General features: G+C 31.8%; 2 protein-coding genes across 3 annotated transcripts; both read right to left on the reverse strand.

Annotated features, from left to right (window-relative positions):
* Positions 1 to 2,090: 2,090 nt before the first annotated feature.
* LOC143913966 (vascular endothelial growth factor A-like) lies at positions 2,091 to 14,025 on the reverse strand. Its single transcript, XM_077434021.1, has 6 exons — positions 13,484 to 14,025; positions 6,740 to 6,863; positions 4,560 to 4,592; positions 4,294 to 4,484; positions 4,107 to 4,214; positions 2,091 to 2,512 (listed from the first exon to the last, which is right to left on the reverse strand). Exons 1-6 carry the CDS (start codon positions 13,682 to 13,684, stop codon positions 2,315 to 2,317), a joined length of 855 nt encoding a protein of 284 aa, XP_077290147.1. The 5' UTR covers positions 13,685 to 14,025; the 3' UTR covers positions 2,091 to 2,314.
* Positions 14,026 to 17,712: 3,687 nt separating this feature from the next.
* Positions 17,713 to 21,440, reverse strand: LOC143923191 (uncharacterized). Of its 2 annotated transcripts, none has more exons than XM_077446753.1 (5): positions 21,260 to 21,440; positions 20,993 to 21,170; positions 20,459 to 20,841; positions 20,116 to 20,387; positions 17,713 to 18,720 (listed from the first exon to the last, which is right to left on the reverse strand). In XM_077446753.1, exons 3-5 carry the CDS (start codon positions 20,824 to 20,826, stop codon positions 18,689 to 18,691), a joined length of 672 nt encoding a protein of 223 aa, XP_077302879.1. In that variant the 5' UTR covers positions 20,827 to 20,841; positions 20,993 to 21,170; positions 21,260 to 21,440; the 3' UTR covers positions 17,713 to 18,688. The 2 variants fall into 2 exon arrangements, with proteins under 2 accessions (XP_077302879.1, XP_077302873.1); XM_077446747.1 differs by having other exon boundaries at positions 19,399 to 20,387.
* Between the last annotated feature and the right edge of the window lie 1,602 nt (positions 21,441 to 23,042).

A 23,042-nucleotide genomic window follows, 5' to 3' on the forward strand; every position in this document is an offset into this window, starting at 1 on the left:
GTTGAAATTCTTAAAAATGCTTGTAAATTTTCATCTTTGATGCTTGATTGTAAAGAATTTTTATTGATATTCATGATTGAAAATGCTTGTTTACATATGTATGTAGGTTGATCAAAAAGCCACCATCATTTTTTAAGCAAAATCTAAGTTTGTCGCATTTCTCCGTATTAAGGGCGTTGTAAAATTTTTCAAATTTCTTCATAACGGTGTATTTCCCTTAAATCAGCATCCCACTGTAAATATATAATCGCTATACGCTATCAATATATGTATATTGCAATTGATCTCGTATAATTGCCTAGCTTATCTCAAAAGTCGCCAAATCTTTATGGAAACTCACCACTTAAATTGTTGATAATTTCACCATATTCTACAAATTTATTTTCTGTTATCTTCAGCAATTTCATGGTTGAAAAGTGGTCTACCCGTTTAATAAATAAATGGTGATGAAACAGTCGATAGTTTTAATTTAAATCCATTCAAACTTTTCACCATATCATGGACATATAAATTTTCCCCTTGGAACACTGTGTTGAAAGTATTTAAATGTGTCCCGATGTCCAAAGTAAATTCAAAATCACACAGCCAGTCATTATCAGTTAATTCGGAAAAGTCGATAATTTTTTTTTCATTTTTAAAAATAGAACGATTTCTTCTTTTGTATCCCATACTCGCCGAAGTATCTTTCCTAGTCTAAGCCATCGAATATGATTATGATAAATAATATCTGTGAACTCAGATTTAATATCTTGAAGAAAAGCAATGAATTGTCTGTGTTTCAAGCCACTCGATCGTATTAAATTTACACGTTTAATAATATAAGATGTCACATGTTCAACTTTTAACACATTTTTGTACAATACTTGTTGATGTATAATACAATGAATTATAATTAAAATGTAATCAAGACAATTTTCGCAAATTTTATCCTGGATTTTCTTTAATGGTCAAACCTTGTGCTCCGTCAGTTGTTATGCTTACCAATTTGTTCCATTGTAAATTATATTTTTTTAAGCAATTAACAATTTTTTTCAAAAATATCAGCTCCTGTTGTTTGATCTTTAAGTGATTCCAATGACAAAAGCTCTTCAATAATTTCAAATTTAGAGTTACATCCGCGTATGAAAATTAATAAGTGTGCGGTATCTTTTCGATCATTACTTTCGTCGAGAGCTATCAAGTACCATGTGATCGATTCTAATATTGATGATAATTGCTCATTACAGTTCTATGTAGTTTGGCCCAAATTCGAATTGTATCTTATGTCAGAAATAATAAAACATTTAACAAATCGACAAATTTTCAGATCAGAAAAAAGTAAACAATTTTTGAATTTCGCTCGCGGGCCGCAGTTTGCCCAGGCCTGATCTATACAATAATTATACGTCTCACGATCGTAGCCAGGATTTCTTTTTGAGGAGGGTTCAAACACGGGCACACCCCAACCCTCCCCTCCTGAAAGTATTTTATTTTAAAAGAAAAATTTTAGAAGCTTTTTTCATTCATATTAGCAATATAAATATTAGGTACATATCCTTTGACACATTTAAAAGAAATATTTATCCAGATAATCCACCAGAACTGCGACTGGAATATCAAGTTGAATAGAATTATCGATTTTTCGTTATTTTTATGAGTTTTTCGGACCAAATTATGAAATAAATTTTGTTATTTTTTCGAAGAAAAATTTATTCTGTGGCAATTTACGCACAAATGCGATTTTCTTGTTTATTCAATGAAGTAAATAAAATATGTGTGTAGCAAATAATTCATTCATGATCGCGTGATATATCTTGATATAATTCCTATAATTATTTATATTTTTTTAATTTACGTAATATTACAAATAACATTAATATACATAATCATAATAGAATTGAGCTTAAACCTTGAATATTTATTATACAATTGGCCAGCTTTTTATTTACGTCTTCATTTTTATTGAGATATACATACGTATTATAATAATATACGTTATATAAACACATAATAGATAATATGTATGCTAAATTTTAAGGATAAGTCTAAAATGAAATAAATGTCCATATGTAAAACACAAACAGCCGATAAATAAATTAAAACAAACCATTGCGCTTTTCAAGAAGCATTTTTTATTTAATAATAAATAAATATTATAATTATTTTTAATAACAGATATTCTTTGCTATCCATATTCATAGTTTTTGTGTAACATTCTTTAAATTAAATTGTTAAATCTACAAATACAAAAAAAAAATCACAATACATGGCACGGTGTACTTATGATTTCACAAAATACATTCAAATAAATCGCTCAAAATACATTCAAAAAATATTATCGCCTTTTACAACTGCAACTTTGGTCATCAAAATATGTGCCAGTACTGCACTCGGAAAGTTCAATACATTCGCAAGAGCAGGTGGAAGAGTTCCAATAGCGATCATTCTGATTCGAACACCGTAACTCAGCTTGAATATCTCGGCAAACGCATCTGCATTCATTGGCATTATAAACTTGATGACCTTTACAATCCTGCAACCGCAAATAAAATTGAAACATACACAAATCAAACATTTATTTCATATGCAATATCTAGAGATTTTCTTTTGAAACTATTTTCCACCGAATATCTGAACCAACGTGGTTTGAAAATTTGCTAAAATACAGTTCATGTGCATATGTATTTATATAATAGAAGCATTAGCAACTATTAAAGCAGCAGTGAAAAATAATATTTATACATATATCTTTTATCCCACAAAGACGTATGTATTCTACAAATATATAATAAAACGGTTAAACGAAAAACTGGTCACACCCAAAAATTAAGAATTGCTCGAATTTTTGGGTGTGACCAGTTTTTTCATGACCAATTTTCGGGTGTGACCAGTTTTAGGGTGTGACCAGTTTTCTCGTGACCAGTTTTGGCGTGACGGATGATCACGAGTGACCGATCTAGAGCGACCAGTTGTCCAGTGACCGGTTCACATTTGACTAGTAATCACCGAACCATATTATACATACATATGTACATAGCCAGGCGTCCCGATTAATCGGGATTGTCACCGGTTTTAAGCCTCGTGTCCCAGTGTCACGAACGAACCTTTCGGGACGCACAAAAGTCCCAGTTTTCAAATTTTTCTACTATGCATACTTTTTAAACAATTTTAAAGGAACAAATTGATGGATTAAATAAAGAAGCAGCAAAGTTTTATAAAACATTGACAGATTATTTGAAACAATAGACAATACCATGTCTTTTCCTGGATGAGCTTGGAAAAAATACCAGAATGGCTAGATATTCCAAAAACGGTTGAATATTTCAATACGAAAAATATTATAACAAATGACACATATTTATTTGTTCAATTTGTTTCATTAAAAATATATTAATAAAAATAATTACAATCTTCAAATTGGAATGGAAAAATAGCTGTAAAAAAATGGGTAGTTATATTTTCGCAAATAAAAATGGAATTTCCCGAACAATATAAAGAATTATATCGCATGTGCGAGTATATTTTCTCCATACCAGGGCATAACGGTAACGTGGAGGGAATATTCTCGTTAGTGGAGATTCAATGGACTGACGACAGAAATAGACTTTCTATAGATATGTACATATGTAGTTAAAAGTATTCTACAGTGCATTCAAAACTGTGATTTCTATTATTGCCAAATGTATGATTATGTATTTAAAAATAAAGTAGTCTTGCAGAAGGCCAAATCTAATGAAAAATATACAAATTGATATTTAAAATTGTTTATTTTTGACTGTTCTTGTTCCAATCAATGTTAAAATTTGCTGATTTTATTTTCTTATTTAGTATAAATTAAAAATAATTAAGTAGAAGCTACGTGCCAGCCCAAGAAAAATAGAAGTGGTCTAAGAATATTGTTTATTTTTTTCGTGTGGGGGGTTCCGGTTTGATTTGGAAGAAATCTGGCAACCCTATATATACGAGTACATAAAAATATATAAATATAAGTACTAGGTATATTGATGGAGATTTTTGACGAGGGAATGCGCCATCATAAGATAAAAACACTGCACATACAGTATAGTATAACAAAATAAATAGAATATATAATATTTAATGTAAGCATTTGTATATTAATTACACACCTTTTCCTTGATGGTACAATCACATTTGCATTTCAAATGTTCCTCCAGGGTAACATTGATGAACTTTTTGTAATGTGGCGAATTGCCATTCTGAGTTAACTCATAAATCTGTAAAACAAATACCAAACCAATAAAATAAACTATTTGGGATTGTAAAACGTTTTTCTTTTTCGGAAAATAATTTTACTCTAAATTGTTTTCGTCCTATGTCTGTGGGTTCGCAAGAAAGCAATGCGTTATTGCAGCACCCTCCACATCGTAAAACTCTTGTACAAGATGGTAAATGAAAAACGCCACTATTCTCGGTACCTTCAGGAAAAAGAGGCACCACTGTCAATTCTGGCATACAATTTGCTGATTTTGCAAAGGGAAGAACACCTGGAAATTAATAATTAACTGCTGGTTTTTCACACATTTTGCAACATATTAAATTTTTGTTTTTTCAATATTTACCTGAACGTCCCTTTGTTTCAAAACCAAAACGAGCTTAAACAAAAAAAATATATAAAATTACTTTTTATTGATTAAAATAATTGTATTATGTACGTATAAAACTCTTATAAACTCATATTTATACTGAAAGTTTTTGTCAACAAAACATACTATTATGAATATTATTTATAAAAAAAGTTAAGCTAAATTTGTTTATATGAAAATTTACAATCAAAGCCTTATTTTAAAAAATATTGATTGAACACATTTTTAAGTAAATTATTTAAGTACATAAATATGTACATATATAGACGATTCATAAGAAAATACTTGTAAACAAACATTTTGACCAGTGCTGTGTCCTTTGTGGGCAGGACATATTGATAATGGGCCATATTGATAGCATATTATATGTATAAATTAAATAATGTCCACAGGCTACCGGAAATATAACAAACAACATTTTCTTGTTCCACTATCAACCTAAAGAGGTACCTGGTAAATTCTTTTTTTTTTTAAATAGTCAGAAGGAGAATTTTGGTTCTAACGGTTATTTGATACTAATAATTAAAATCAATACATCACTCCTTCTTGTTTAAAAGAATAATGTTATTTTTATTAATTATAATAATTCAATGAAAAATACAAAGCAGTTGCTTAGTTCGGCCCGCTAAATTCCCATTTTATTCATCCGACTCCCCCTTAGCTATTATAATAATAATAGATGACGTTTTGTGATAATGCGAAAATTCTAACTCGGGATTTTGACGGATTCGAACTCAGAATCGATCACTGATCACGTTTTCATGATCTAGAAAAAATTTCTGTGTCTGTATCAGTGTATTTTGGGGATTTTTTGAACACCGTTAGTCCTATCGAACTGAAACTTAATTCTTATCGATACGACGTAAATTTTTTTTTTAATTTTTAGTTGACTGGAAATGGTACCTCCCCTTATATGTATGTACATACATATGTAGGTGTCCTCTTTTTTTAAAGTTTTTGAATTCAATTATCTTCCAAACCGCTAACCGAATCAGTATATCAATTTTATACCGTAATATAATGTAATATAATGTAATATTACCTGAACCGGAAGTAGTACTTCTACTCTAGAGAATCGAGGTTTTTTATGTTTTTCTCAGAAACCTTTTGGTGTATTGAACTGAAATTTCATATCTAGAAGTTTAAGCTTAATACCAAGTTAAGTATAAAATTTTGTAAGCATCCGTCAACCGGAAGTGGCAGTTTACTCTTGTTCGATTTTTCTTCCACTATTTTTTTCAACCCCTTAAACATGTGTGCTCTTCACGAAATTCATGTACATATTATTCTTGTATCAATGTGATGAAAATAAAAAAAAAATCACTATCTAATATATGTATAATTTCGAAAAAGACTTAATAAACCGGAAGTGGGATTTTTTCTTAAAACAGTATTTCATTGTTTTATTTTGACCTTTTAAATTATTTTTATTTTCTTGATATTTAATGTGTATAATAATTATAGTGATTTTAAGTAAAAAAAATTTGAACAAAATACGAAAATTTTTCCTTGTGTAAGTTTCCCTACATTTGCGCTCAATTTGTATCGGAAACGCTCCCATAACCGGTATACGTGAACGTATACATATGTATGTTTAATTATCGAATTTTGTTTTGTGAACTTCTTATATTCCTCAAATACATAGATAAAGTCATGGGTTGGTCACATCCGAATTCTTTTATTTCTATTTATAAAATCTATTATTTATATTTGTAAAATCATAATACATATGTACATATGTATGTATATTTAGTACACTGTTTCCATGTCACGATGGCGTATTTTAATAATTCTATTCTGCGAATTCGCGTTCATTGGGAGCATAATTAGTCAATAGTAATTAATGATAATTCATTAATTAATTATTGTATGTATTGTAAATATCAAATTATCCTATATAATTATGTAGACTTTTTGAAGAAATATAATACTCCCTTTTTACTATGTAGAATAAATTGTGACACAAAATAGGCTTTCATGAGATAAAATAAGTTTAAGCAATAATTAATAAAATTTCCCAATGCGCATTTCATTGAAATAAGTTATCAGATTAAACCATAGTTTCCACTCATTAGATGTGTCCACCGAGACATCTATTATCCATTACCTTTTTTTAATACTTTAAATGGTTTTAAGCAATAGCAATATAAACATACCTCCAACTATGAAAGGATTGTCATTGATAGCATTATAGTAATCATTTTTATTATCCAAATGTCTATTTAAAAAATCATCTATGTTGTCAACGTCATTGAAACTTTTGGCCATTTCCAAAGACATCTGAAAAAATAAATAAATAAAATTAGAATTTTATATAAAATTATTACTACCTTAAACAAAACAAAATAGCATGCCCATTTAAAATTTGAAACTCATCATTCCTTTGAAAAGTATATTAAATACGTATTGGTAAATTCTATTGGGAACTTAACTCAAAAGAGTATTTATGCAATAGAAGGAAAAATATACATACATCAATACAACTTATTTTCTTAGAATATAAAATATCTCTTATTTAATGCAATGCATATTCACATGAGGAAAATATCAAAAGTATTTCGACCGGTTTTTCAACTGATTTGAATTAAGTTGGTCAAGTAGGGTTTAAAAATCTCCTCTGACATTGGAATTCTCGCCAAAAAAAAAAATACATATATATATATATATATATATATATATATATATATATATATATATATATATATATATATATATATATATATACGGCCGCAAGTTTTCATTGTATCCAAATCGAATCAAATATTGTGATCCCACAACTTTATCTATGTACATATATAAAGAATATAAGAGGTATAAAAACAAAATTCGAAAATGAAACAAACATACATACATACACGTTCAAACGTTCATTTTCAATAAAAATTACACAAGACAAAAGTTCTACTTCCGGCTATCGGATTTTGTTTAATTTTTTTAATACTTAACATCACTATAAATATTATAAACACAAAATATCAAGAAGAAAAAATTAAAAAGTCAAAATGATGAAATATTGTTGTAAAAAAATTACTACATCCGGTATACGAATTCTAACCAAAACTTTATCAACTCTAAGTTAGTACATAAAAAATACAAATATAAATTTTCAGCTTGATACGTTCAGTGAAAATAGAATATATGTAAGTGTTTAGTAAATATGTAGTCTTGTGCGATCTGAAATAAATTTTCACCTCTATACGTTCAGTACTGTGGAAAAAATCGTGGGGTCACAAACACGTTTGACATTTCTAATAGGAAAAAATCCACTTCACATACAAACAGTAAAAGATTTCTGAGAAAAACATAAAAAGCCTCGATTCTCTGGAATAAAACTACTACTTCCGGTTGAGGTAAAAATATTTGTGTATCCGTTGAGCGGTTTGGGAGATAATTGAATTCAAAAACTTTAAAAAAAGAGGACACCTATAAGGAGAGGTACCATTTCCAGTCAACTTAAAAATTTGAAAAAAATTGACGTCGTATCGATAAGCATTTCTGAAACTGATTTCAGAAATGCTTAAAAACCAAATTTCAGTTCAATAGGTGTTCAAAAAATCCCTAAAATTCACAGACACATACTAGCACAAATACATTTTTTCTAGATCGATCATGTCTGAGTTGGAGTCAGTCAGAGTTCGAATTTTCGCATGATCACAAAAATTTTTCAATTGTTACTACGTACATATGTATGTAAATAAAGTAAATAGTTTCGTTCAACTTCGATTAAACTTTCTGAAGAAAGACATCCTATTTAATACACATTTGCATTATTTAATATTTCAAGAAAGCTATCTATGTTATAAAATATTTTTCAAAAATCAAACTACTAACTTTACTGTACTAACTTTGCTTTACTGTACTAATTTTGCGGAAAAAGTTTTGAGGAAAGATTATTCCGCACATAATTTTTACCTATTCAATTATCAATATGTATGTATGTATGTATTATACATATATAATATGTACAGGATTTTCCTTTTAAATACTTCACGTTTTGATATCTAAACATTTTTGACAGCCAAAAGTTTCATTGTACTGTGACATATGTACATACATATTGTATGTATGCACATATTATATGTACATATATAAGAATAAACATACGGTGCATGTTTTTACAAGGTTTACATTAGATTTACTTCGCTAATTTGAAATTTTTATGTTTTTAAGATTCTTAAAAATGTTTTTCTGAAATCTTTCCAAGAGTTTAATTAAATACGATACCGTTAATTTTCTAATAAAAACATAAAAAAACTAAAAAACGATTCTCTAGAGTAAAAGTACTACTTCCGGTTCAGGTAAAAATATTCAATATAAAATTTATAATTTCTATTACATGGAAAAAATTTCAATCTGATTCGGTTAGCGGTTTGGTAACTATACTCATATGGTTAAATCAAATAATCGTAACAGCAGAAGGAATACCAATTAACGGTCAAATGTATAAGGAAACAGCCAAGTTTTCCCATGGGAAATTAGGATTAGTAGACAACTTTAATGCTTTGTCTGGCTGATTGACTAGACTTTCTTTATATTTTGGCAGCAGTAGTACTAACTATAGGTACTAACGGCCACATATCTGCTTAGCTATAAGCGCTTTTATTAATAAATAATGAGTAATAAAATTATGAAACAAAAATTTGTGTTGTAAATATGATATTATATTCGAAAGCAAGTCAAAATTTGATGATTCGGATTATCCATGTTTTTCAATTATCCGTGCCCTTCCTCCCCAGCATTAGCCCGGATAATCGAGAGTATACTATTAAGAAGAATATATTTATTAGATATGACGTGTAGTAAGCTAGTAAGACATTGAGGTTTTTAGTAGAGTCAATCTCTCAATAACATCTAACAACATGTAATAAAATTATAATATAATATTATTCATTTTAGTAGAAAGTCACTACATATATAAATATGTATACTACTATTTCAGACACTACTATTTATTGTATACTATTATTTTATACTACTATTTCAGACATTTGAAAAATAATCGAATGTGAAATATACGAAATGGGTAAAGAACCCATATTGCCGTTACTCATTATCCAGGATATTCCAATAATTTATTAACTTCCCGGTGGATATCCTTTTTGTACCGAATTTGACCGCAGTACGTACGTTAATATGTATGTACATACTACATACATATATGACCGCAAGCGCATATTTAGATATTTTACGTGTTGTAAAAACAATTTAGACTTTTATAAATAATTAAATTGTCACTTTGAACACGGACGATGAGCTGGATGTGTGCACAAATATGTACCATTATGATATGGCAATGTTTAACTTGAACAATCATTGCAAATCAGTATTTCTGGTTGTTAAACACGTTTTTCCTCCGACAAAAACCATCGTAATTGCGGTTTTATAGATAAAATTGTACATATGTACATATTATATATCCACGGCTGACACTTCTTATTTACTTTACTTTATTTTTTTACATTAATATTTTTATGTATTTATTTAAAAATTCTTGGGAGAGGCGGAATTACCGATGGGCCGAGGGTTTAGAAATTAATAACAACAAAAATAATATATAAAACAAAAATCAAAATTAAGATTTAAAAAATAATAATAATAAAAAAAGAAAATACAATAAGAATTGAGCAAAAAAAAACTACAAAAACCCACTGGGTTTTAAGAAATTACCAAGTTTATATGGTATATAAACAAATGCCCTGCACTCCGTTAAAGACGTTAGTGTTTTAAGTAAAGTAGATATATGTAAGTAGCGATCACAGATTAGTCCGTGCCAAGATGGCCATTAATATAAATTGCGAACGTAGGAAATTAATAAAAGGATGCAGTAACTCTCCAGATTTCGCTCAACTAAGGTCTAGGAAAAAGGAATTCGAACTCGAACTTGGAAATCGATACGGGAAATTAAACCCAGAAGCAGACATCGAGGAATTGAACAATGTAATTAGTTCGGTTCTAACCTCAACAGGTAAGAAATTAGTTGGACTCAGGAAACAGATTAAGCTTAGCAAAATTTCAGAGGAAACCAAAAATCTAATTAAGCATAAAAGGAAGTTAGATAGGGATAATAATAAGCAAGAATACAATCTAGTAAATAAGGAAATTAAGAAGAGAATAGTCAGGGATGTCAGGGATTTTAACAGCAAGCTAATAGAAAATACCATTAAGAATAACCGTAGCCTGAAAAAGTGCAAACAAGATCTTTTCTTAGGCATAGACCAAATGATCGCAATCAGATCAGAGAGCGGAGTAATAATTAGGAATAGAGAAGAGATCATAGACAGAGTTTATACGTTCTATGCAAAACTTTACGAGAACAACAACGGTCAATTTCCCGTTCCGGAATCGACACACGGCCAAAGGGTTCCTGCAGTATTGCCTAGCGAAGTAGAGGCCGCGCTAAAAACTGCAAAGAACGGTAAAACCCCAGGGGAAGATAATATTCCCATTGACTTACTAAAATGTGGCGGCCCCCCCCTAATTAATATCTTAGCTAGGCTTTTCAGCAAATGCATCCAGAACCAAGCTATACCAGAAGGATGGAATAACGCAACTATCATTTTAATACACAAAAAAGGCGACAAAAGCGATATCAAGAACTACCAACCCATTAGTTTACTTTCAGCGGTCTACAAGCTCTTCACGAAGGTTATTACAGAAAGGCTGAAGAATATCCTCGACGAGAACCAACCTATAGAGCAGGCAGGGTTTAGGGCAAATTTCAGCACAATGGACCACCTCCAAGTAGTTGGCGAACTAATCGAGCGCGCCAACGAATATCAACGGCCATTGTGCCTAGGTTTCGTCGATTATGAGAAAGCCTTCGATACAGTTAGTCATAATGCAGTACTTAACGCTCTACAAACACAGGGAGTGCCGGAACCCTATGTGGGACTGTTAGCTGCAATATATAAGAATGCCACAGCTTCGGTTAAAATTTTTTCAGGTATAGATAGATTTAACATAGGAAAATGAGTAAGACAAGGAGATACAATCTCGCCCAAGTTATTCAATGCGGTGCTTGCGGGAGTTTTCAGGAACTTGGATTGGGATACAGCCGGAGTAAGCATCAATGGTCGCTTCATTCACCTTCGGTTCGCAGACGATATAGTTTTAGTAGCTCGTGATTCAGCTGACCTACTTATCAGACTAACACAGCTGGACAGAGAAAGAAGAAAAGTAGGATTAAAAATTAACGTAGATAAGACCAAACTAATGTTCAATAGTTATTGCATGCCTGATAGCATCCCCTTAGATGATAAACCAGTAGAAGTAGTAAATAATTATTTATATTTAGGTCAAATAATTGACATGTCTGGTAGTAAAGATGAAGAGATAAAGAGACGTATGAAATTAGGATGGAGTGCATTTGGACGGATGAATGCTGATTTTAAATCAAAAATGCCACTCTGCCTGAAGAAATGGATCTTTGATCAATGCGTTTTGCCAGTGATGACGTATGGATGTAAAACTTGGACACTGAACGCCAAGATGCTAAATAAAATCCAATGCACTCAAAGAAGTATGGAACGCTGTATGCTTGGCATAACGAGGAAAGACAGAAAGCGGAACACGTGGGTGAGAAATATGACAAGGGTAGTGGACATAGTGGATAGAGTGAAGAGATTGAAATGGCAATGGGCGGGTCACGTAGCTAGGAGGATGGACGAAAGGTGGACAAAAGAAGTGCTTAAATGGTACCCGAGAGAAGGCAAAAGAGTAAAAGGAAGACCGCAAGGAAGATGGGTGAACGAAATTAGGAAAATGTGCGGAATGAGATGGATGAGTGTTGCGCAAAACAGAGACGAGTGGAAGCGTGTTGGAGAGGCCTTCATCCAGCAGTGGATGGCGAATGGCTGTAAATGATGATGATGATGATGATATTTTATTTAGAAAGTGAAAAAATCGCCACATAATTATTTGACCCGGAGATTTTTCTTTTATGTAAAACCGGAACCCGGATATTGCTAGTAATACCTAGAGTACGGACCCAAAGCGCGTCGCTCATTGTTCAATTGTTGTAAATGCTTTGTAAAAAAAGGTTCGGCAAACCTTTAACAATGCATTTACAACATTTGAACATTGAACGGCGCGCTCTGGGTCCGGGCTTTAGTAATAACCGTGCCTATACCGTGTAACCAGACAAAACGACTTTAATAGTAAGAAGTTCTTACTAAGAACACACTAAATGGCATAGACGTGCTCATGGTTTCTAACTGTGATGGGCGTATCTTCATGTCATTATTAATTTGTACGATGCTAATTTTTCGACCAGTTTCTCTTATATTTCTTCAAATATGGGAATCACTATCAAACCTAAGTCAATACAAGTCAATACATAAAATATCACTGCAAACACAGGGGGTGAGATTTGCCAGGGATAGTATAGTTTAGGCTCTTTTTACGTGTGCTAAACTATCAAAACTCTGTGTGACTGCATCTCTTGTATTAAGACCAATTGAACGGGAAAAACTTGAGGTCATTTGATGATGAACTCTTTAACAACGATGATTCCACGCCTCGAATTATTGTGCCAACCATTAATTTCTGAAATTATGAATGAAGGATAATGACAGTCATTTAACGGTAGTGGTTTTTTTATCGATGCTTAAATGCTACATTTGAGATTCGTTCAAAACAGGTTACAGAAAAATATATATCTAAACGATTCATCATAATAGGATTCATACTTAATTAAACAGATCCTTAATGAATTTAAATTTGATCAATGTTATTAATAAATAAATAAAAATGCATTGTTTTCCAACGTGGCTTCAGCATCGATGAGAAAAAAAGGTGAAAGTTCAGTGTAAAATAAATTTTGAACATGATTTCTTCAAAATTCATATATTCTGAGCAAATTTCTTGTTTATTATAATAAATAAATTGTCGTTTCCACTTACTTGAGATATTGTGCTGTTTCTTGTATTTTTCAATGTTCTTCGTTCATTAAAATTTCTCTGCATATCACCAAAAGTATCTGGAAATACTATTGCATCATAATTCAAATCTGTCACTCTACTATTGCTAGATCTTTTAGAATCTACGACGGCCATCACAGAAAAACATGCAATCACGACTAAAACTCCGAAAAATATAGCCATATTTGCCGAGTTGCGTGATATAAATTCGCTTATACACTACACTGAACACTTTCTAATTTTTTATGCTAATAACAGTTTGTTTGGGTTTGTCTGTGAGTCTGTCATTCAACTACGATTCAAAATTTTTTTTCACAATTTAACTAGCACAATATTTACAGTACTCTTTTGCAAATCTTATCAGTATGATTTTTTCGCGTAGTTGACGACAACTGCACAAATGAATGCTAATTTGTATTATATTTGCTTTTTCAGAATTGTTATACTAATGTATGTGTTTATAGTAAACAGTGTTCGCCCACGACGAACGCTTATATGAGACTGGTCGTTTTCTATTTGACAGTGACCTTATAGGACGTTTTGCAACATTTCAACTCTCCCTCTCCACACATTCTCAAATAGTGTGGATAAGTGCAATGTGCACACAACTTGTCCTTACATCCGTGAAAATTGCAGTAAATATACAAAAATAGCTTATTATTTTCGATAGTGCAGTATTTAAACAAAGAGGACCAGTTTGGCTTACGACTTTTAAGGCTAAAACTAATCAGAATGTATGAAAAATAGGCAGAAATGTATCGACTTTTATATGTAGGTATGATTGGGCGCACCAAAAAAAGTCCCCATGTCGTTCTACTTCCATTTACGTCCAAACCGCAATATTTGCCAGCTCATCATTTTATCCATTATTCTTCACCTCAAAAAATTTTATCATGAGAATATCAGGTATCAACATGTGTATAAGTTACTGGAATTTTATATTGCTGCACATTGCGCTCACAACGTCATAATCGTTGTTTTTATGTCGAAACTCAATATATTCATTTGCACAGCGTTTTTATCTCACAAATGAAAATTATGCAAATTTTATTGGGCAGATTTGAAATGTATAGAAAAAAAATTGTACATACATTCATTAGGCCGGAGAAAAAAACGCGAATTTTAGATTTTCACCGATCAACCTAATGGAAATTAACAATACATCTTATACCGGTCTCCGTGACGAGACAGAATGTTAAATTACAGAAAACGCAAATATCGGCAAAAATATGGCAAAGATCGAAAATCGAAAGATTAAAAAAAAAATGGTGCATGGTAAACGGTACATACTCACTTAATTTGCGCGAGCAGGATACAACAGGAACAAGAGGAACAGGCTTTTCCTCCCGTATTAATGTGCGCGCGCAGAATGTACGTGAGTATGTACCGTTTACCATGCACCGTTTTTTTTTTTATCTTTCGACTTAAGATCTTTCGATTTTCGATCTTTGCCTTGCGATATTTGTGTTTTCTGTAATTTAACATTCTGTCTCGTCACGTAGACCCATCTTATACGTACCCTGAATGTTTAAATACTAAACCAACAAACCAAATCTCTAAATAGATTTTTAAAATTATTTTAGTGATAAAAATATATAAATAAAAAAAAAAGATTAAAAGAAATAATTATAATTCATATACACTCATTTTTTGTATATAATACACCCCTCCCTAGAAAGTCATTCCTTATTGATTAAAAATTTTGCCCCCCTCTGGGAAAAGGTGAAATGACGCCCTTGAAAATATTACTTAATTTTAATTCATGTAGCCATTCCTTTCCAAACTACCTGTTGAAATATCAACGAGCACAACATTAGTGTATTATAAAAATATTATTTCTCGTTTTGCTCAATGCTTAACATCGTGGTCATTTCTTGTCATTTGGGGTACGTATAAGATTGCCCAATCGTCCGAAATTATATGCGAACCAGGCAGTATATGTATGTTGTAATATTTCATCAGGTAAAAGTCGAGTTTAGTCGAGCACGGCAATACCTGAGTACTCGCAAAAAGCAGCCAATCACAGGAAGAAGCGGGTCGACCGAGCCTAGTGGGTCCGCCTCGTCTAGAAACCCTCCTTTTACCGCATAGGTTAATGATGTTATTTTATTTTATTTTGAGTTGATAAAAAACTATGGCGATTAAATATTGGGTATATTGAGGATATACTACGTATTGCCATGCATTTTGCTTCTCTCTCTTTTTTTGTCGTTCAGCCTTACTTAATGTGCACGGGCAGGATACAAGAGGAAAAGCCTGTTCCTCTTGTATCCTGCTCGCGCAAATTAAATAAGACTGTACGACAAAACGAGAGAGAATTTTATACTACCCGCTCTTCATATGTATGCATGGAAAACGAACACCAGTCATAAAGATTTCGATTTTTCGACTTTCGATGCGGTGACTGCCACCGTCCGGTATTCCGGGTTTGGCTGTAACTTTCGGGACAGCCAAATGCCTCGGTTTTCGATAGCTGCTTATTAACCTTTCATTGTTCAGAAATACCGACCCCCCCGCAGTTATGAAACTGCAAATGCACGAATCTCAATCTCGCCGTAGATCCACATCCATGGTTAAAAAAGCAAGAAAAACGAGGTTGAGAAAATCTTTTTTTTTTCAGTCTTCTTTGGCAATAGGTCATTAATTAATTTAATAATAAAATAACTAAATAAACTGGAAAAAAATAAAGGAAATACTAGAAATACTTTTTACAAAGTTTTTATCATTTTTGTAATATCTGTACCTGGAGGGGGAATACAATTATAATGTTCCGGTTTGAATATCAATAAATCTGGCAGCCCTAAATTAGGTTGAAATTGAAATTTTTGAAACGGTCAAGGTCGTAAATGTATATATTATGTCTATTTAAAAGAAGCACGTTTCAGTTTCTGTCAAAACCGTTAACTGGCTTACTACCTGTTGCATCTTGACATCTGTCACGCTCTCACCTGGCATAAAATTTCAAATGTTTCACACATCATCACAAAAACGCAGTTTTTATTGCTATCATTCAAACATCCATATTTCGATCTAGATACATATGTATATTCTAAAATATTTTCATTGTATAGAATAACCATCAGCTTTGACTTCACCGTGACCCCACAGGTATGTGCAATCCACATATTGCTGAATTTATTTATGTATCCAATTACAATGAAGTAGATTTCTTTTTTTTTACTTTTGCGACATATGAACATTTATGCACTTAGATTTTGTCTTTAAATGTCAACACATTCATCGCTATTTCACAACTCTGTTTTAACCTTTCAGTTTTATCAAACATGCATACCCAGCTAGAGAAATGTTATAATAGAAACGCCTTTACGAATAAATAAATTGTTTCAATATTACGCGGCACGTCTCCATAACTACGCTAAAACAATCAGGGTCATCACATATTCACTACAGAAATTTAAGTTTTATTTTGATATAGATTTATTTACAATTCGAGTATATGGTGGTGTTGGGCGTTGGTGACCAATCCGTTTCTTTTTTCAATTGGCGGATTATTTTTATCCACTTTTTTGTATTCGTCTGTCCTTGGGAACTCATAAATTAACGTGTAATGTATAGTTTCAACAAAAATATGTATAATATAAAATGAACGGTGTTTATATTAATTATACTTAAATAATTGGTCATTAATATAATTGAGTATTCGGCGCCACCAAGAGAAATGTTTTTCCATTTATTTAAAAATAATTTTTACATTTCTCTGGTGCCACCCCTGAAATGTTATGTAGAATGCGGGCAATCGCCATGACTAGAGGTAGGATAGTCACAGTGCTATCCATTGTTCGGCAAACCTTTAACAATGCATTTACAACCTTTGAACAATACACGGCCCCCTCAGGCTCCGGTGACTAGCCATGACACTTTTAAAAACTGTCAAACATGATCAATTTACTTATAAAAATGTATCCTATATTGTTTATTGGGTGTGCCTTGCCCAGAGAAGTTTTTATCAGACATACATTGAACACCGAGCATCAAATACGAATGATCCTAAAATTATTTAGGAATGTCTGTGGACAATCGTCACTTGACAACAATACAACGCCTAAAGCCACTACTATTATTATAACATTTCTCTATACACAGCATAATAGTACGACTCTTTTGACTTTCACTTAAATTTTCTTAAAAACTATACTGAAAAATCCCATTTCAGTCCAATTTGTCCGCAATTATTTAAATGAAACAAAACTGAAAGATATCAAAAATATATTTTCACTTTTTTCACACTACATACTTTATAAAAATTCACAGTCGTAACACGTAAATTTCACATACAATATGTAATATATTTGATAGTTGTATATACTAATATAAAAAAAATAACTCGATACAATAGAAAACTAAAAAATTACAACGTAACCTTTCCAATACGAGACGAAGAATAATACGACAAAGCATCCCTAACAATACATACTCGTCACCGATTTAACTAGTGCAATTCTGGAACTGATGATTGTATAAAACATGTTCGGAGCGAATGATAAAACACGAGTCTGCAATGTATTCGTAGAAAATTTGTATAAACTAAATTAAAACTATAACAATGATTATAAACATATCACCAATTTCATTTTGACATATAAATCTCACTAAATCTTATGATAATTCAACAATTAATTACAAATTTTTATATATCATATATATATACCGGTTACAAAAGAAAACTACAAACTAGGAAACTTTTGCGACACATTTTCATTATAAACAACGATCATAAACTGCATTCATCAAATGAATTACTCGACTGTTGGCCGGCACCAACTTTGTTCTCATGGACACACAATCAGTTTTTCAAATTTTACCTAACGATTTTAGAGCGAGCTTTTAGCTGGCCTGCATTAAAGAAGGCACAATACTACAAAGATCAGTAGTTTTTAGTTTGTGTTGGTCGACAAAAAGGCATGCAGTCTACCCAAGCTTGAATGATACAAAAATTCCTTCCAGTAAATGGAAAGATTCTTTCCTTCGAAACTGAAGATGGGGTGCACCTTCTTTGATAGCCCATCAGCCAATACAATACAATTGTAAATTTCTTATAAAATGTCTTCACAACCACCTAATTTAATATTGCAATAAGATCTATTGCATGAGAATCGAAATTCAATAGTCGAAAATTGTGCCAATTTTAAAAAAAATTACATGAATAAAAATAATTAAAGACATTGCTTATTCTAACAAATGACGGGCTGAAAACCAGACTGGTACAAGTGACATTAAAAAAAAAAAAGCTGGTTTAAGTGCTACAATAATAGCATTTCATATATGCTATTATTTTAGCACTTAAACAAGATTTTTTTTAAAATGTCACTTGTACCAGTCTGGTTTTCAGCCCGTCATATCTACATACATATAAACTTAACAATACGTAAATATTTTATATATGTATAAAATTTGTACACCTACAATTGAATACTTTCACTAATTGTATATTCTTAAAAATACGTTTTTTTCTATTACGTACATATATTCAACTCATTCTTAATCGCTGGAGCAAGGTGTATTATAATACAATATATTTGTATAAACTAATACAAATTTGTTTACAAATTAATATTTTTAAATTGTTTTTTCAGATCTATGTAATTATAAAACCGCTGACAGATATTACTATAAAAAAATACAATATAATAACAAAATCGAAAACTAAGATTATCTAAATCTAATTGGTGAAATTACAAAAAAAAATTGAATCCTTAAACCAAAAAAAATAACGATTTTTCATAAATGCTTACAATTTACAATTTTGTACAATTTCCAATCATAATATTGTCATGAGGAAGTTAATAACATAATCAGTTTATTTTTATTATAAAATTATTTACGATCATTTAAAAAATGTATGCAAATATTCATGGGAAAGTATTTTAGGCGAAGACTGTTAATAATAAGATCTCAAAGATCGTACTCGCATATGCTTCACTTTGTCAGTTCAAGTTATGTAAAATAAATTACTAGCCATTTATATTTTTAATATATGAAATTCTGAACTTTAATTATTTATGTAAAGTGTAGATTAACTCAATCACAAAATATGTATTTGCATGTTTTATTACAATATAAAATAAAAATTAGGAACTTTCTAAATGAAAATTTAAAAAAAATGGTACCATTATAATAATCATTAAATGAACAAATACACAATGTTTTAATTGTATATACTTCCATAAACACCTCCAATAGATGCCAGATCTGTGTGTAAATCTAATAAAAACTAATTTATTTTTTACTTTCAAACTCATTGCTAACTGCCTCAAAGTCTGCCAACAAATTCCTTCTACATTTGTTCTCATCTGTATATAGTATCGTCCATATTATGTATTCACCTTTACAAACAGGATTCTCACTAAAAGCCACTTGCAATTTACATTGTCTCTCCCACTTAAATATATCAGCCCCTCTCCTACTTCTATTTTTTGAAAAATGTAAGATGCATGTTGCTTCCATGTAACTACGAGGCAGGTACGACAAATCTAAGTTCTTATTAAAAGTCTTCGACGTGGAACGTTTTTCACTAGCAGTGACACTGTCTCGTGACTTTCCCTGGCTTTTTATACAATCATCATTTAAAAAAGCATTTCTCTTTTTATATAGACTCCTCAATTCGTATTTTATATGAGTGTTTGCTGCGTATGACTTATCTGACTTGATGCTTTCTTTTTTATCAAATTCTATTTTTACACTAGTTTTATCATTGGATGTTTTAGGTTTTTTTGACCGTTCCACTTCTGGGCTAGAAGGAAGACTCCGAGTGCGTTTACCTGTTGGACTTTTCGATGAAATCTGTTTAATACTCTTAAGAATCTTCAAAGGAGTAACTCCACTAATTGGCATAGCTAAATCCTCCATTGGAGTTACGTTTTTATCCCTGTAAAATAAAAATATATAAAAATAAACACAATACAACCAGCTTTAAATTCAAAGATTTAACAATCTTACCTTTTTTCCAAGTTAACCGTTTCTCCCCTCAATTTGATGGGTTCACACGACTTAACCGATGTAAAAAGATGACTAGTGCAATTCATGTCGTACTTTAAAAATCCAGTAATATCCTTTTTTGTTTTCACAGTGCGACCGAACCACTGCAGAACAGCATCATCAGCTATATACAATCCTAAATTGTTGCGATCCACGTCTATCAAATTATTGAACCATTTCCCGAAGGTTTCCGCTTGTCTACGCACACAAACCGTTGGCATGTTATTATTGATGACATTCATGCACTCCTGCTTTCCGTAATCCAGCATTTTCGACGGTTTCTGTCGGAGAGATTGTTGGTATCTACGACTCGGAGAGTGAGTAGTCATGGTCGGTCGACAATTCTATAATTAATTAATTACATTCAATGTGAGTGTTCACCCGCTTTAAAAGTGATCGTGATAAAAGTATTCATGATAATAAAACGAAAACATTTTCTATCGAATCATTTTATTCAAAAATATATATTTGATTTATAAACGATTTCTTACTCACAGTGATTAATTTAAGAATTTGAGAGCCTCGTCAGGATTTTTCTTCGTAGTGGCAATGTGGAGCTTCAACTGGTCTGTGATTTTGCGAGTCTCGTTGAGGTATGCGACCACTGACATGTTCGCCTGCAACAGGCCACTGTGTTGGATCATCAACTTCTCGTTCGTCTTGGTGATTGTACCTGAATTGGTGACATGTTATGTTGTGTTGTGCATCGATAAAATGTAGGTTATGTTGATGTTGGGGAAAGTGATGCTGTCGGCAACTTACCGATGATTCCGGCGAGAGCGGAAGCTGCTGGAGCCCGGCTGGTCATGCTCTGATCGTTTCAGATCAATATCCACTTTCAATATCACTTTGCAATAGTCCGACTATTTGACGCAATTGCACAAACACCACAAACCGTAGCTCCATCAAGAAGCGTCGACGAGCAAATCAACGGCCAAACGGCATCCCATCAACACCACTTTCTGCCACCCATGGTTAGGCTAACTTTAAAACATTACATTTCCAAAATTAAACAGTAACATTACCGTGCCCTCGATAGCAATCTATTTACATATATTACTAATTCTGTTCGCTTTTAGACGAACCAATACAGTCTTTGTTCATTTGGAGAAAAGGGCGTGTAAACTTGTAACAGTTTTAAACACTTGTGGTTTTGCTTGTATGATTCATTTATTTCCAGAAATTGGTTCTCGTTTTGTCATAGCCACAGGACCGCCTAGGAATTAGGCCGCCTGTGTGTAAACTTAAATCGGCGGCTCTTTAATTTTATCAGCATTTGTATAAATTACATTAATAAAAAAATGAAGTGCATCGAGTAGTGCAAAAATCTTACCCTGTGATAAATATAGTGTTGAAAATTTTAATCACAACAAAAGTCAACCAAGAAAACGGATAGAAAACCAAAACGTTTAGTTCTGAACAGGACCAGACGACAAAAGTGATTGAGCGTTTTCAAGATCATTCATGAAAATATAGTGTTTTTACCTATAATCCCACGTTTAGGATACTGTTGTTTCGATGACTAACCAATACTCAACATCCTTAAATAAATACATCTGGCAGTCGCAGATAATAGAACATAAAACACCTAGCTCCATGCGGACCGAAGCTATACCTGCTATCCCGTTATTTCGCCGAATTATAGTTCGGGTGTGTCACAAGTTGAAACTTGCAACAGTTATCCACAAGTATACAATTATTTCGACTCTCATTTCTTTAGGCCGCCTGTGTGCGTTGCACACATTTGTACAGGTAAACGGAAAAAGCGATCTCGCGCAAGTCACTAAAATCTCGATCACGGAACATCTGACCCTCGAGTTCTTATTAGTACAATATTTCACGTGGGTAGCTTTCGATTGTTGGAGTTTTTGATAGTTTTGAGTTTTTGAGATCGAGATTTTAGTGGTGTGCGCGAGATTGGTTTTTGCGGAATAATCACCGAAACATCATGGACGACACTAAAGTCCTTGTGACTGCTGCATATGTGATTTTACAAAATGACAAAAAGAAGAGTAGAATTTAACTACCGCTTTTGTTCACTCTTGGCATATGTTCGTTAATTTTTTTTATATGTATGCAGGAAATTTCACATTTTTCCAAAATATATGTCCAACTATTTTATATCTTATATCTTTCTTCATAATCAATGACTTCTACATTCGTAAGTATATTTTATTAATGAAACCAGAGGCGTAACTAAAAAAAATCGGGCGCTTGCAGAAGTTACTAAAGGGTCCCCTATTTTTTATTTTATAAAATTAATGACATTCGTTTATTATTATTTGAAATATTCGGGTAACCTATTGTTACACTATGACATCAATTTAAAAAAGATTAGAGTAATTATCTTATATTATTGAGCATTTGAACACCACTGCCAATATTATTATCAGTAAGCAATGAGCAAAATCACTGCAATTTTTTTAAGGTTTTATATTTGTATCAAATGATTCTTATTTTTCAAATAAAATTCAAATGGTCAATTATTGCATAGTTCAAACTGACCAATGGCTGCGTTTTCTCTATCCGTCTAAATTAATTTATT

Source organism: Arctopsyche grandis, chromosome 1, assembly GCF_051622035.1.
Source record: "Arctopsyche grandis isolate Sample6627 chromosome 1, ASM5162203v2, whole genome shotgun sequence".
Classification (NCBI taxonomy): Eukaryota; Metazoa; Arthropoda; class Insecta; order Trichoptera; family Hydropsychidae; genus Arctopsyche; species Arctopsyche grandis.

Coding starts and splice junctions, on each gene's coding strand:
- LOC143923191 (XM_077446747.1), bottom strand. CDS start 20,826: ATGACTACTCACTCTCCGAGTCGTAGATACCAACAATCTCTCCGACAG. Junction 20,388..20,458: donor ACGGTTAACTTGGAAAAAAG/GTAAGATTGTTA, acceptor TTTATTTTACAG/GGATAAAAACGTAACTCCAA.
- LOC143913966 (XM_077434021.1), bottom strand. CDS start 13,684: ATGGCTATATTTTTCGGAGTTTTAGTCGTGATTGCATGTTTTTCTGTG. Junction 4,593..6,739: donor CAATCCTTTCATAGTTGGAG/GTATGTTTATAT, acceptor TTTTTGTTTAAG/CTCGTTTTGGTTTTGAAACA. Junction 4,215..4,293: donor TAGGACGAAAACAATTTAGA/GTAAAATTATTT, acceptor TTTGTTTTACAG/ATTTATGAGTTAACTCAGAA.